A 16,744-nucleotide genomic window follows, 5' to 3' on the forward strand; every position below is an offset into this window, starting at 1 on the left:
TTAATTACAAAAATGAAACTAATCAGCATTTACCAAAGGAGGAACATACCATTTTGGATGTGTCACCAGAAACCAAAGGCAAAAACTCGAAGATGCTGAATTTATTAAAATAATCTTGTTTTAGTACAGTAAGAGGTGAACCGACAATCCCAGCAGAGCAAGCTAGCCAACCAAGATGAAAGCTAACTCTCTTTCTGGCATGTACTGCATATAGTCCAGTCCGGCTACTTTCCCTCTGCTTAGAATTACCTAGGTCCAAAACCAGTTCATTTACAGTCAGCCACCCACAACGCAGACCCAAGCACGCCCAATGCCCTTTCACCCCAGCCACACCACTGCTTTCTTTACAGCATAAATTACGAGCCCTTAGGCAGAAAATGTAATTGCATTCTGCCTTTCCTCCAGCTATAGCTTAACGCTGCAGCAGCTCTGTGACCTAACAAGCCCAGGTCAAGTACGAGTTTTAAGAGGCCGAAATGAATGGGTTTTATTTCGAAATCGTAGCCATTAGCTTGCAGAAAACAATCATCTTAAGGGAGCTGCTCCTCTGCCCCCTGTAGCCAGAGCACTTCTTAGCAACTTTACTGCAAATGGTTCGTCTGTCATCCTTTGTTTTCACGCTGTGCATGAAAATCTATCTCCCAGAGCAGTTAATTTTACCTCCAGCCCACCTCCAGCTTACCTCCACCATGGTTTTAGCTGCCAAACACACCTGGGTTTTTAAGAACCATGCACTGCTCCAGAAATGAAGCCTGTTTGTATGTGCCAGTGACAGCATTTCTTATACTACCTGGAAACAGACGTGTGGATGCAGGAGTAGACATTAAGTCCACAGCTACACACCGAGTGAAGGAGCACTGCCTGCCATCACTTAAAAAGGACTTCAGAAGGAGGATTTTCTCATAAGGTCTTTAAGCACGTTTCTGCAGCCACCAGCTATTCTGACACAGCATTCTCCTCGTAAGTAAACTGGAAGCAATTAGCCAGAGCCAGCAGAGCTCCACAAGGATAATAATCGTGCAAGGTCCATGGCCCTTCCCTAGTTTTGCTCTCCCCAGATTTTAGCAGGCTATACCAATAAACATCCCATCTCAAAAGACTGGAGTACAACAACAGTGAACAGAAACAACCCAGCCAAGATTCCACTGAAACCAGAGCTTGCGAGTACTGGGTGTTCTAGTTCTGGCTCACGTTTGCGTGTATGGCTGCACATCCCGCCTAGCCAAGAGGGCTTCAGAAGGAGGGAACAGTAAGGTACTCCTTGATTTCTTGAGTAACAGTCTTGGCCTGTCCAAGACATTCTTCTGAGCCCTGCACTTTTTATCAATTGGGAAACCAGGGAAGCCTCTCATCCTTTCTTTGTCTTAGGCAGCAGCCACAGCATTAGTTTTGATTTATACTGTGCCCAGCACAAGGGAATCCAAGATACTGCTCTCTTCCAAAAATGGGCCATGAGAACCCTGATGTCTGACTGCCTCGCCTTTGCTCGCATCCAGTCAGCATCTCTCGTGGCAGAAAGACTTCTGATTGCTAATCACTAGGTGGAGTGAGCAATCATCTCGTAGTCATTAAAGGCACAAAACACACGCTATGAAATATCAACATTTCCATTCCGCCACAGATGTTGAGAAGCAAAATTATCCCCGGCTTCTTTCAGTCCCATGTTTTCCCCTGGTGGTGCCTTTCTGTAGGAGCCAAGCTAACAGACTGGACAGGCTGTGGGTCTGCTCCAGTCTGGAACCTGCCCTGGTCTGTTTTCTATGTGTTTGCAAACAATGCTAGGGCTTTCTCCTACAAACTGAGTTAATGAAGGGCTGAAGAAAGACCCCCGGTGATGAGATGAGACACAGAAGAGCCCAGCTGTGTTTATCCAGTAGCCTTCAGTCAGGGGAAGGGAAGGTAACTTCTGGAAACCAGCTGTCACCTGAGAAACAACGTTCCTCTGAATTACTCAAATCAAGCTCATCTGTACCTAACTTTACACCAGGGAGAATTCAACTCCAATTGTTTCAACCAGCCTTTATCAGCAGAACAATTTGCTGACATCATAACCTGTATAAAGAGATTCATCATAACAATGAACTATGCCTTAAATTACACAGAAAACCTGCCCCCTACTTCCTAAACTTTATTGCTTAGTATGTGACCAAACTACCATACCCAGCACTGTCGCAGATTTTAATCACTACTTAATCGTTATTTTTGCTTTGCAGTTCAGGGAAACGGAGACTATTTTTTCCACTCTTCATTTAATAGACACTGTGAGCCCATTTTGCATTCCGCTTGCAACTTCAAGCAATAAAGGCCTTTTTAGCATCACATAATAACTGCATTAAAAGGCCTCTTCATAATCACACAATAATACTTTTTATAGCTCTGCCCTCCCCCATATCTTTTATCTGCTTACAACACTCCCCAGCCCCCAAATAATGCTGAATAACTCCCCATTGATTTGAAAAAAACTCTGCTAATGCAACTTCTCCTTCATCTGTAGTTAAATATAATTAGTTTTGCATCCCAACAAAAGAAATTAGCTCAAATTAAGCCATGATTTTGGTAATAGGCAGGGAGGATGCCTCCCTGCTGGGCTAAGACTGAGGCTAACACAGCAGGCTCTACCTGTTAAGTAAATAACACGCCACTTTAAGCAGAGGGGAGTGTGTTAATTGCTGGGTATGGGTTCTACAACTGTCTAATTCAAAAGGACCCCAGCGAAGCAGAGTGTGAACGAGCTGCATCACCCTTCCACTACAGAAGCACTAATGCACGCGCTGCTCCTGAAGATCTGTTTGGGGCCATGCAGACAGAGCATCTCGGAACTCAAAATACACTGAGCTACAGACTGGCATTAATGCAAATTTACTGTGGGCTTACAGCCATCACGGCTTCCTAGGACAAATGTGAGCTCATCCCCCCACGTCCTTCCTTTCCCATAAAACCATTGCTCCTTTGGCATTCTGCGACTTCGCGACCAGCCCTCAAGGTTCCGATTTGAACTTTGGCAACTAAATAAGGACCTAAACACCTCTGGCTGCGCCGCGTGATTGGTTCTCACGTTCAGCACGAGCTACATGACAAATCTACTGTTTCTTCACAGCTGAAAGCAGCGGGCAGGAATCTACGGCAGGAGGCACTTGCACGTGCCAGGTAGTCTGCCCCTCTCCGCGATTCTGGAGAGGCTCTTGCCGGAACAGCTTCGTACCTTTGTCCTTTGCAAAGGACGCAAACCCTCCTCTTTTCTCAGTAAGACTCAGGGCTGAAAACCCGAAGTCTGGCATCTCTGTTTTATTCACCTGCCACCTTTGTTATATGAGAATTTGTCAGTGTGTTTGGGAAACCCACACTGCACATTACTCTTGGTGGGTATTGCAGAAAACTAACCTCAGCAACAAAAACCGGCAGAAGAAAAATCTTTGTACGTAAAGAATACCAAAAATACTCTCCAAAGCACTTTATATCCTTAATGTCCTTCATATCTCATAGCTTTCTTAAAAACAGTCTTAAAAAGTAAATATATCTGAGTTACTGTTTTGAGGAGGAGATAGGGAGGAAGGAAAGTAAGTACAGAACAATAAACAACAGCCAGCACGAGTCTCTTGCCAATCGAAATCTACAGAACAGGCAACAAACGCCTGCTGGAGCAGCACCAGCAGGACGTCTCGGTTTACGGCCTCAGCGCAGAGGACAAGGTGCACTTCTGAGGCCCGGGGGTGAGACTGTGCTATCTTCTTGCATCAAGGTTGTAGGAGCTGAATTATGCACCCAGTTTTTATGTATCTAAAGGCAGCCCTAACGATGTGCAGCTAGAACTGGAATTTGTGGAAGTCAGTGAAACAAAATGCAGGCTGAAGTTCAAGTATAGAAGCAAAGCCACTAGAGCACAAACGTTCGCTTTCACTCTCCCATTGCTCTTCCCTGGGAATACATCCCTCTGCAACACGCAAGCGAAGCTAAGAGGAGGTACATCACCTTTTGGCAAATAAAATATGGGTAAAATGAATTTTAGAGGCAGAGCCTAGGTTCACTTCTAAAGACTGTACCTTTGATTTCCTTCATTTCTAGCAGCACTTCCCCAATTAAATTCTGCAGTGCATGCCAAATTCCAGAAATCAACAAAAATCATACGGAAAAAATATCTACCAGGTCTCCTGTCCAGAGCTCTTTGAGTAAGGGTAGGATTTGAAAAGCTGGTGAGTTCAGCAGATTATGGAGAAAGCCCTCAGGATTTAATACACAACAAAGGCTTAACAAGACAAAGACAAGCCTCCTGTACACGGCCACTGTACTAATAACACCCTGACTGCTCAGGAGGAGGAGGCAGGCAGCTGGGATTGATCTCAGCTGCTCTGCAGATCCAATTCCTCCCCCGTCGCCATGGTAACCGCTCAGTAATCCTGCCACGAATTGGAGGATGAGATTGTTGGTATCTTTGGGGAATATCAGACCATAAAGATACAGAGAGGCAGCAAGCAGCAGCTTACCCTAGTGCCACGACAAAAGGCAAAGAGGAAACGATGACGAAAGCAACAGAAATAATTCAGATTGTACCCAGTCCTCTTGCCCCAGTTGTGACCCCATCCTTTGTATGTACAGGATCTTTTCCAACATTGCTCAGAAGCGCTTTTAATTTCTGTAGTGACCACCAGTTACACCAAAAAAAAAAAAAAAGATACCACAAACATCTTTTCCTACAGAAATGTACAAAGCAAAATAAAGCTCCTCAGACATTCCGTAGCTTTACACGGAACAGTTTTATGACTCTTCTGATAACATTCTTGATAAAAGCTTTTTTTACTATGGATCATAAACCTAATAGCCCTATTTGCCACAGCAAATATTTTCATTTACCTGAGGCAGAGTAAGCCAAGATGCTTTATGGAGCCATTAAATCGGAGCATGGACAATTTTAATTAAAAACTAAGGAAGTTACAATCTTTTGCTGAAAAAGAAACGTGGGTGAGTGACAATGCACTGTGCGTATGTCAGAACCCAGCAAAGATGAGAAGAACAGGATTTGTGAAAGCTCAGAAATTCAGCTGCTGCAGCTAGTTTGTGTTGGCAGTCTGTGAGCAGCACGCACACGTACTGCATTCTTCTGTGGAAAGAACTAGTGCTGCACGAGCTGTGCAGCAGTAGCTAGCAGCCCTGCAAAAGCTGCAGCTCCCGGGACGGCTGTGCCGTTCCTAAAATGGAGCAATCCCTATGACCTGCCAGCTCCCCTTCTCCTACAGTCCGTCATTTAGTCTCAGTGAACGCAGTAGCATTGGTGGCACAGGATTTGATTTTTAAAGCCTTAAAAATCATCCTTTCACAGCCTTTTTTATATGGTGATTCAGTGTTAGGACATATTTTTAGTGACAGTTGAAGCTGGACTAGTTGAAAAGCTTGAAATTAAGTATTTACTTCATATAAACTATTAACTTCAGTGTAACATTCTCATCACTGTTGTTACCAGATTCACTCAAGGAAGTGTTGAGACATACTGCCTCTCATAAATTGTGGCTCGCAAACATGCGTCAGAGAGAGTGCTATATATTTTAATAGTTTAAATTCGTATCTGAGCCATCTTCTGCCCAGTACGAAGTGCAAGAAATCAATATTTCATGTGTATATTAATCTTTCATACCTAGCGGGACCTGGGATTTCTGTGATAGCTAAATATCATTACATAGTTTGGAAATGAATATGCAGCTACTGCTACTCCACAAATGCACTCTCAAAATCCCCGTCTCAGGTGAGTTTCAGTACGAATCTTTGAAGTATCCTACCTTTAGATACTATCAGAGCTGCACGGCTGAAAGGAAATAAGCTTCTCATGCTTGAGTACACATTAGGACAACTCATCCGTGTACTCCTACAAAGAGAGAGGTCTGGTGCTGTTGAAAACATAAACCGCACAACTCCCAAAGGGTCTGCAGTCCGAGGAACACTGGTACAGAGACTTCTTGAACACGTAATGCTTGTCTGATGAGAGACCTTCCAGAGGTTTGGCCTATTCAGCAGCCTCATCAGATTAACAGTACTGAAATGTAGTAGATGCTGTCGGCAGTGAAGAAGCTTTTACAGAAACATTAAATGATACCTTCCTACAAAAACATGACTTCCAGTGAAAAGGCTTAAATCAGAAGAAAAACACGGCTGGGAAAAGACTGCCTGCTCTTCTGTTCAGACAAAAAATTTGAAATAAAGTCTGCTGGGTTTTGCTGACATTATTTAAAAGCTGCTACACAGTGTCATGACTGGAGCAGTTCTTTTGCAGTGAAGATTAAAAAAACAGCATCAGCTACCACAGGCACAGAACTGCTCTCTTGGCACTGCACAATGATCACTGCAGGCTGTCACCTCATCCTGCATAACATTCTACCCCTCCATCAGCAGCAGCTCCTCGAAATGGGTGCCAGCAAGGTGTTTGTTAAGGGCAATGGATGTTAAGAAGATCAACAACCACATCTCAGTACAGCCCCTAGGAATTCTTTGTACTCAGCTCTCTGTAACCACAACACAGAAAAAGAACTCCAGCTCTATGATTATCTCTCATAATCCTGCCACTCGCTCTCTAGAAGCATTTAGCTTTAGGAAAGAAGCACTTTCCAGGGCTTATGTGCCTTTGTTCAGTGCTTCACACAGTTCTAGAGGAAAGGCACCACTTGCAACACTTGAAAAAAGATGAGAAAACAGCTGAGAGATTCACCAGGTTTCCGCTCCTAATGAAATGGCTGCAACTTTCTGCAATTCTAGGTCAGGAGCGATCGTCTGCTTCTGCCTCCTGCCCTGCCCTTCAGCATACTGCACAAAGGATCTTCCGCTGCCGGGACAGAGCAAGCCACAGGAGTATGTTGGGGTCTAGCAACGTGCTCTACACAGACAGCGATGGTTGTCACACGTCCCATTCTTCACAGAAATACGTCCTGACAAGAACTAACAGCACAAGAAACACCATGTTTGTAACTGAAGGTGGTTCACCGCTGAATTGAAGAAACAACAGCTGCTCACTTAGCTGCTCCTCTTTCCTGGTCCCTCCTTCAGGCAGGATCAGCGAGCTGTATCATCCACATGATTTGGAAAAGAGAGGAAGCAGCAGCATTTTGGATCCAAATGGCCTTTTGTCACCAGCTGATAAAAAAAATTCTCTGTTACCGATTTGGTGATCAATAAAAACTACTTCCTTCTTGTCATACATTATAATTCCACAACAAGACAAGCAAGAGGGCTGTATTTGCCTGACATCAAGGATGTTCTGTTCACCACATACTGTTCCATAAATTCTTGCAGATTTCTTTTCAAAGCAGCGTCAAGCATATTCTCTGGGTTGTGTTTGCTGGGTTTTTTCGCTTTATAGAAACTGACAGTTAGATTAGGAAACATATTTTCAACAGAAACTAAACCGTGCCTGTGAAGAGAAAGTTTACACAATTTCTGTCCTGTCACCAAACTGTAAATGCCAAACACATGCCTCCATCAAGAAGTCAGGCAAAACACTGGTGGCACTGCACACCATGTCATGCCCAACGCCTCCCGCTGGAGCTCTTTCACCAGCTACTCGGTGTGTACGCTCAGGCGAGTCCTGCTGTGGAAGACACTACTCTTCAGTGAAACATGGGTTTTGGGTGCAGCTGCTTTCCAGCACCACAGAAAAATGCTACAGAAGCTTCATAAGCTGCAGCTGATGGGTGACAGAATCAGCAACAGAGCGTTTGGAAACACTCCTCGTCAAGGAGTCAAGTATCTACAGAGAGGCAATACAACAAGGTACATTTTACAGTGCTTCCCCCTTCAACAACAGATGGGGCCACAGGAGCTCACAGCCTCAACAAGGCAAACCAACCTTTAGGGTGGCAGGCTGAAAACACTCCAAAGGACAGGGATATGCAAAAAAATGACCCTCTGAAGAAGCCCTCTCATTGAGGAGGAGCATCAATTAACGTGGCTCTGTTCTTCACGCCACACCCAGGAATCTGCACATCTTACGCTGACTGACCTCAACATCTGGCCCCTCCGTGGACACATTTTCATAATCTCCTTTACATCTGGAATACAGAGTGTCTCTCAACAGGTCCTTCCAGCAGAACAGCGCCCCTCGCCCCCAAGTCAACGCTGGCACAAGAAGCTACAGGGATGTGAGAGCTGCTCTTTCTTTTCTTGCAGCTGCTGAACACAAACAGGAGTCTCTACCTACACATTCTCCCTGGCTTCCTTGTCACTGGCAAGAAAGAAAAGAACGATGCAACCTGCGAGCTGCCCAGCTCTGCCCTGTTCACAATGTAAATGTATTTTTCAAGTGCTTCATTTGCCGCAAAGTACCCTTTTTATCCAAGCAGCACCTCAGATTGAGGCTTTTTAAGTTTAATTTCCTTACTACAATTTCCCTTAGTGTTCTAATTACTCGTGTACATTAAGGAAATCTGTAAGCTGGAGTGTTTCATTAAAAGCTTTGAGAGGTTCAGAAATGCTGAATTACTGACTCTGCCACTTCTTTCAGTGATGATTGCAGTTTTAAATGAAGGGTTTGTATAACAGGCTTTATCACCATTCCCCCCCTTGCACCGAGATGTCAGTGTTTGAGCTGAATGGTAATAAAGCATCAAGCTAACTATCAAGGTGTGTACGCTCTAATGTGTCCTTCTACCAGAGGACAGGAAAAATGATGTTTAATGTCACATCCTACAGACAAATTGCTGTTGAAATGCAGCTTATAGTAATATTTATTAGAAAATGGTCCACCCCTTCTGATTATTTACCTCTCTTCTTTAAGGGTCACCAAACAGTCTTTTCCACATCATCCCTAACTATCGCCCTGATGGACTGTGCTAGTTTTCCTCTTTCCTGGGATTCACAATAATCGATGCAGAGCGTGGCAGGCTCTGTCCTTTAATCCTGCACATTCTGAGTATTTATGCTACTTGCCAGACTGTTGGAGGCAGCCAGCTGACTACCTCGCATATCTGAACCTCTCCACGAAATCCCTCTGGTGATGGAACAGACTGCGGACGCTTCTGCGTGGTTCTGTGCTGGGAACTGCCCCTCCAGTACAAATGGCAAAACTTCTTGGGTCTTCTCTTGGGAGACAAGTATCAGCTTTCCAGCAACAGAAAACCCCACCCGGCCAATCGTCTGTCAATGAACAAAACCGGTTCTGTTTGCCCACAGAGCAGAGCGGTGAACTTGCAGTCCCACGCTCTCCCCATCGTGAGCTGAGGTCAGGATTTTGGGACTACCACAGAACTACGTATGCTGTAAGAATTTATGCAGAAAGGTCTCTTTACAGAATACTATGCCTGAGCATGCTTTTTTAACCACAGATTAAGATAAGAAGCTCTTGCTTTCAGTTACTATTCACCTCAGTATTTAACTAAAGCTCCTTTCATGCAAGCTCCTGACCAATGGACTGAGACGTTATGTGGTGACCTGGCACTTCATATTCAGATACAGCGTGACTTAACAGACTCGGCTCCCTCCGTGGCCAAAGACGTACTCAGGAGTCACACGGGATCACTGATCTTGTACTGACGTTAAAAAAGCCTATGGGTTGCCTGGACCAGACAGGCAATTTTCATCCTGGGGGGGGAAAAAAAAAAAAAAGAGAATATTCTCTTCTGCTCAAAATTCTGTACTTAGCCCAGTGAGGAGAACACTTCAAGTGCCCTACTGGGCCGGACTGAAGCCCTGTTTACATAGAACATAACCAAAGCCAGCCCTAAGAAGCCAGGAGGAGGGTATGAAAGGTAGCATACTATTTCAAGAGAAAGATATCCCGTGAAGCCTTGTGCAGTGCCAGAGGGCCAAAGGGAGTACAAGTGTAAGATGAGCAAAGTCAGCAATATCATGCCAGGACTTGATCTGGCTCACAGCCAGTGAAGTCCAGAGATGCGCGTTTGTAACCCAAAGCATTTTCTACAGGCATAGAAGCATTCTTGCCACATGGGATGTGCTGTGTCAGCATCTATTTTATGAATCTGTAGTCTCCAGGATCCGTCACTTGGCTATAATCTAGGCACACAAGTGGTTTAGACCTACGCTATGAAGGAAGTATAACACTAACAGTGGAAACGGCACCTGGCTGCGAGAGCGCCTAGGGAGCTTTCTCCTTGCTGAATGCCAAAGCTGAGGGAAAGGCACGAACGAAGCCAAAAGCACGCTAAGCCTCGGTGTATCCTTGCCAGAAGGACTGGCCCATACCATTCCCACTGGAGACCTTGTTCAACCATCAGTCAGATCACGATTTGTCAAGTGAAGTAGCCAAGCTGGATTGCAGTGGCTAATGATCAGACTTTGCCCAGGTAACATCACAGAACACAATTTCCAGAAGGCGACTCCTGATCATTTATAAACAACACAAGCAGCAGAAAAATGCTGACAGCTAGCAGGGTCCCAAAGGTACATGCACATAAAAAGCAAGAACAAATACCACTGATTTATAGCTGACTGCACTGTAGTAAACAGGAATTATCAATAATGCCTTACAACCTAACACTGCAAGATTAAACAATCCCATTTTTCCTAGCTGTATTAGGTGAAAAAGAAACATCATGACTTGCTTTTACATTAAGAAAATGGGAAGGTTGCTCCACTATATAAAACCGTGTTGGAAGAACAGAAGGCACAAGAATAAGCAAAAGAACAAGAAAATATTTTAGTATTTATAGTGAAATATTCCATTCATGTCAGGTTATTTTTACAGAAGAGGAATTAACAAATGTGCATTTTGCAAAAGAAAAAGCACAGCAATAGGATTGAACCGCAGAGGCAGACTGGAACCACCACCGCACAGTTCGAGGCATTACTTCATCTATTCCCTCCTTGATTTCCAATGTGGAAAACAAGCTTTTAGCATTTATCACAGCTGCAGAAAACTAGAAGAAACTACAATAGGGCTGCCAGCTTTGAAATAGTACAGTAAGCTGGTCACAGAAACCAAGGTATCAAAGAGTTTCAAGAGTTCCTCCAAGTCCCATGGCATTTGGCGTCCTTGTACAACTCCAGGGGTACAACTCCTGGAAATCCTCACACTGCTTTTTTGTACAAGCCTTCAACAACGGCGGACAAAGCTGGCCTAGAGACTGACACCCCAAGGACAAAGCACTGTCACAGGTCAGACCATCAGATGCTTCTAGGAATTAGGTGGCTTGCTACATATGCTAGTGCCTCTAGAAATGTCACTATCATTTGTGGGTAGGCTGTAATAACATTTAAAGTAATGTGTTAACTGAAGAACTTTGGCAACTACCACGTTGATAGAACTGCCAGAATTTCAGAAAATCATTAGGACTATTGACATCATTAAGGCATCTTTCTCTGAATAAAACCTAAAGCATTAATATAGTGAAAACAGAAGCCAAAAGATTGGGACGAATAACAAGCTAATACGCTGACCTATTTGCTCAACGAGCACAGGAACGAAAACCGCCTTCAGGCTAGAGCGAAGCGAGCTTGTTTACTGCCTCTCCTCTCTGCTGCCTGCACTACTATTTTAACTACGGAGCTGTCAGACAAATGTCAAGTTATAGGCAACAAATCAGCGTCTCTCCTCATTCGGGTACTACAACGTATAGAAGAGGAATAGTTTACACAGACTCAAATTTAGACACCATTTACAGCTCAGAATCTCGAAAAGGAATGATCCGAGGGAACAAACAAAAAGCAGATAAAACCAGCCAAACCTGCCCTCTGTCTCCCCAGTGTATATAAATGTCCTGCAGCATCAGCTGTGACCGACAGGATAAAGAGTAACCAAACTGCCAGAAGGCAAGAAAATGCTCCATGCATTGTCCTCAGGGAAGTCTCCTGGAAACCTTGTAAGAATTCGCCACCGCAAATATAAGAAACTTAATCCACTTTTAATGACAGGGCACAGCTCTGCGTAGTTCGGAGTCTCTTCCACAGCTACCTCAGCATCTAGCTGGGTTTTTACTGGCACAATTACACCTGTTCAGGGGGTTATAGCCAGCCTCATCAGCCAGTTAATCCGCCACTGCTCTCCGCAGGTATCTGCAATCCTTGCCTCTGGTCTTGTTGTATCCCTCCTGAATCTCTGCCACTCCTAAGTTATGCCAGTCAGACAAAGAACAATTTTAGCTGAACAGTTGCATTTCAAAAATTAAGAGAACTGGCAGAGTTGAGGACTGAACCTCTCCTGGTCACTACAAGAAAGCAGTCTTTGCAATAACATCAGCTTAGGGAATGACAGAGAGATTGGATGTTCTTTTTCTGCCTATTCATTACCGGGCCAAACAGAAAAAAAAAAATGGGGGGAAGCTTTATTTCCTTGATAAATGTTTCAGAGTTGGCTGGTTTAAGAACCAGGTAGTTTGTTCACTTTTTTGTGAGAGGATGTAGAACACCAGAGGAAGAAAAAAGGAGTTTAACAGTTAAAAGTAACACCCTGTACAATCTGGTTTGATGTACACAGAGACTGGCTGATGGCAAGATCCATCCTCTCCATTATTTTAGAAGGGATCTTTCTGTGTCTCTGCAACAAGCTGAACACAGAAACACAGTCCAAAATTCTAAGGCTAGAACCCTCCCATTTTCCTCTGATGTTTGAAGCACAGACTGAGTAGAGATAATCCTTCCCTGTACCCCTGTAAGGGGTCTTCCTTGCTTTCTGTAACACTGGTATGAAGACCCTGGATTTAACAGCAGGATCATGCCTGCAATACCCTTCCGCTTCCCAGAGGCCATCAGAATTAAAAAGGTAGCACAGCCAGAAGCTACTCAGATTAACACTGGGGTATGGAAGCACAAGCACAGCCACAGAATGTCTCAAGTGCAAAGCATTTTTAGTCTAAATATCATTTTCCTTTCACTATTCCCTGCCCAAATACAGGAAAGAAAAGATGACTTAGGCCAAAGACAATTACGCTGGCTGACATCTGTGTCACCATCAGAGGAAACACACACGCGTACGGTGTGACAGCTGTGAGCTGGTATATCCAGTTTGGGGACTGTGAGGAACAGTCCCTAGAAGAGAAACCGGACTCGAACCCAGCTGCTACTGCGGAGACTCTAGCTTGCAGGTTTTCCCTAGAAAATACACCTTTGCAATACACAATCATCTCCTCTCAAACACAAGCTCCTGCCGTACATATAAAGAAATAAAACCAGAAAAGCCTGGGGGCTGGAGATCTGTCTGCTCATAGCTTCTGTGACTGAGAAAACAGATCAAACAAATACCACAGAATTACAGAATCACAGAGTGGTTTGCGTTGGAAGGGACCTTTAAAGGTCACCCAGCCTAACCCCCCAGCAATAAGCAGGGACACCTTCAACTAGATCGGGTTGCTCAAAGCCCCATCCAGTCTGAGCCGCGAATGTTTCCAGGGATGGAGCATCTACTGCCCCTCTGGGCAACCCAGGCCAGTGTTTCAGCACTCTCATCATAAGAAATTTCTTCCTTATACCTACCCTGAACCTACCTTCTTCTAATTTGAAACCATTACCCCTTACCCTACCACAACAGGCCCTACTAACAAGTCTGACCCCCGAGTTTTTAGTCACCTTTAACTGTATTAAAATACAGGTCACTTAATCTGTGTGCCCAAGGGGAAGAAAGGGAGTGAAAGCCCACAGGCAGCTCCTAAGCAAAGCTACAGCTATCTCTCACACCACCTCCACACACCACATAAAAAAAAAATCCTGCTGACTCGAAGCGTTGCTGGCTTCTCAATCAAGTCTTAGCTGAGTTTGCAGAGCTTCTGCTGAGCAGCTTTCAGATCACTGCCACAATCAGGAGTAGCCAAGATTTACTAGACTCAAACCCTTAAAGACATACAAATATACTTCCAGGCAGACAAGTGTCCCAACAGAACCCTCAAACCAAGAGATCTTAATGATACATCCCAATTCTCTCACCCTGTATCCTGTACCCTCTTGTCCCCTCTGGTAATTCACTCCATGTAAGCATCAGGAGAACCTTCAGCACACTCTAAACGCTGCTGGGTTTTCACACCTCTTCCTGTACAGTAAAATACAGGATAACAGAGAACTAGACTCCTGCTGCAGTGGCTGAGTGCTTCACCCAATGCTGCTTCTCTAACAGCCCTCCAAAAACAAACAAAAAAAACCCCAAAATAAAGTCTCACACATATGGACTGTGCAGCTCCTCTAACGGATCCTAATACAACTGGCCCACATATGCACAGAGATGGTTCCCTTTATTCACTGAGTACTGTTCTCCGATGACATCTCAGCACACTGGTCTCTTTGGGCGGATGACTTCAGCCAGAGTAGCGGCTTCGGGCACCGAGTGTTCAGCACGTGTAGTATAATTTATGCTGCACACAGAAAATAACCCATAAAAAATAAACTCTCTACCACAGCAGTTTTGATGGGAAGGGAAACAACAGGTGAAGGTTGTAAATTATGAGAACGCAGCCTGAGCTGTAGCTAATGACTGAGATTACAAAGAGGCAGCCTTGTATTAAAGCCGTAAAGGCTTTAGAGAACAGGACTATCTAATCTGTGCTAAACCCACTGCAATTCTACCAAAGTTACTGATCAAAATGTAAGCACAAATCTGTAATCCTAGGGAAGCAAAATCAGCCTGGTCAGGCCACAAACATTAATCCCTGACTTCTATTTTCTTCTAGCTTTGCACTTGGCTGCGCTCGCATTTTTTGTTCCCTCTCACAGTGTCCTCCAGAACCTCTCTTCAAAGGAGGGTAAGAGCTGAACAATTGGGCCTGTGGAGGTCACCGCCTGTCACCAGCAACGAAGTCCCTCTGAGTTCTGCGGAACAGTCCCACACAACACCCGAACACTTCTCCACCCGTCCACCTCTCTGCAGCAGGCTACTGTTATTCCCTGCACCACTCCAACTCTTCTCTAGGATGAGCTGTTTGTTTCCATAGTAATGCCAGTTGCTCACCCTCGCTCCTCATTGATTTTGACCAAGGAACGGCTCTGCCTTGCCTAAATTTTATATCCTCACTGTAATAAAATCAGCAGGAGAAGCGAGTCTGAGAGTGTCTCAATTACTGCAGTAATGTCAGAGGCCTGTGGTGTTCTTCACAAAGCTGGCTTACCAGAAGTTTTATTTAGTGGCTGATTACTCTATCTGAATAAAGATGGTGAGAATCCAGCCTCAAACTTTAGTAAGATACAACATTTGCTTTTAAAACAAACTATGTCCCACAAGCAGGAAAACCAAGAACATCAGTCAGATCCCTGAAATTAGTGGTTATACAATTAAAATTGTATTATAAAATAAAGAGCTAATATAGTAGAGTGGTAGCCACAATTTTCAGAATATTGGGGCTTAAAATTAAGCGTCATAGGCAGGTTTTCTCTAAAGAAGTTTTTCCTCCTTCAGGGTCCTTGAAAAATCTCAAACCCTGAATCCTTATTGAGCTTTACAAAGTGGCTCAATATTCAGCACTGAACACCTCATGTCAAGAGGTGTTTGATGCCTGCTCTGCACTTTCAAAATCAGATCTTTCTATTGAGATGTGTTCCCTAAATAGGGAAATAGGGGCTGTCACAAGGGATTATACAGACTAGAACCGCAGCTAAGCTCTTTAGGTTTTGTTTGCAATTTAAAGAGCACTTAACACAACAGTACCCTGGTCTATAATTGTGGCCCTTGTGCTCTGCCACAACATGGATGCGTCAGGTGCAATAGCTGATCTCAAACGATAGTCCGTACCAGCTTCTGAAATAGAAGCAGGCAAGGTTAATCCTCAGGATAATGCACATCTAGGGGCAGACTCCACCTGACCCCTGGTTACTAATGGCTGGGGCTAGAGCGTACCCTGAAGCCCGAGGATTTAGCAGAACCTATGCCCTGTCTGCTCAGGCAGCTCAAGGAAGAAAATACCAACCAAATGAATCGCAAGTGAAGAATTCGTTTCTGTTTATGTGGATTTACTATCACCTCTCCAACCAAGGTGGACTCTTGTGTTAGTCTTACAAAGCAAATTCTCCCAACTTCCTCTTTTTTCTTCAAAACTTGGCATGCCCAGCAATCATACCCGGGATCGCCCAATGCCTTTTGGCCAGGCAGGAGACCAGCCAAATGCCATCAGCCTTTAAGGTAAAAATACTTCCGTAGGCAACAGCATAAACTGAATATTCACCTCGTATTTTGTAACCAGAGATGAAAAGACAAAAGAAAGGTATTTTTGCCTAGCATTGACAGCAGAATTATCAGCCGACCATTCAGCACAGCAGTTATTTGGGTATATAGAAACGAGTTTCTCACCTTGTGGTCCTAGGATGGATCCCCTGTCAACGTACTGCAGAGCACACCAAACCTCTGGGTCTATTCGAACGCTTTCCCGTCTCTGCGTGTCCATCTCCAAGCCACTCGCATCCAAATTAACTCATCACCACATCTTACTGAAATCAATCAGACGGTCAGTGCACCACGGACTCCGCCAGCTCGCTTCCCAGGCTGCAGTTCCCTGACTGTGAGTGGCGACGGCATTGTCTTTGCTTCCCTTGCTTGTCTGCAGTGTTACTGGGGACAACCTTTCTCTACACCTCTGTATCACACACACAGGGCGCACAGCAGCTCTCGGGGCTGATGGAGCTAGGTTTACCATATTTTGCTACTACTTACAATGTTTGTACAGTAAATGTAGTGTAGGAACTACACACTGAAAGAAAGCAAGGAGGGGAGGGCCGACAAAGAATGCTCTGCTGGAGTGTTCTGCCCAAGCTGGCTGCAGTGATCTGTGAGGGCAAAGACCTTTGGGACACCTGAGGATGCCTCCTGAACACCTTTCCTTCCACACCCCCTTCCACTTTT

The 16,744-nt window shown here is 44.6% G+C and overlaps 1 protein-coding gene across 1 annotated transcript in view; it reads right to left on the bottom strand.

The window, feature by feature from the left end:
• Positions 1 to 16,289, bottom strand: part of NCAM1 (neural cell adhesion molecule 1) — a 67,488-nt gene extending 51,199 nt beyond the window's left edge. Inside the window, exon 1 of the mRNA XM_010136700.1 lies at positions 16,196 to 16,289. Coding sequence (XP_010135002.1) covers positions 16,196 to 16,289 — 94 coding nt within the window. The remainder of the gene's footprint in view (positions 1 to 16,195) is intronic.
• Between the last annotated feature and the right edge of the window lie 455 nt (positions 16,290 to 16,744).

The sequence above is a fragment of the Buceros rhinoceros genome, unplaced genomic scaffold, assembly GCF_000710305.1.
Source record: "Buceros rhinoceros silvestris isolate BGI_N320 unplaced genomic scaffold, ASM71030v1 scaffold9205, whole genome shotgun sequence".
Lineage (NCBI taxonomy): Eukaryota > Metazoa > Chordata > Aves > Bucerotiformes > Bucerotidae > Buceros > Buceros rhinoceros.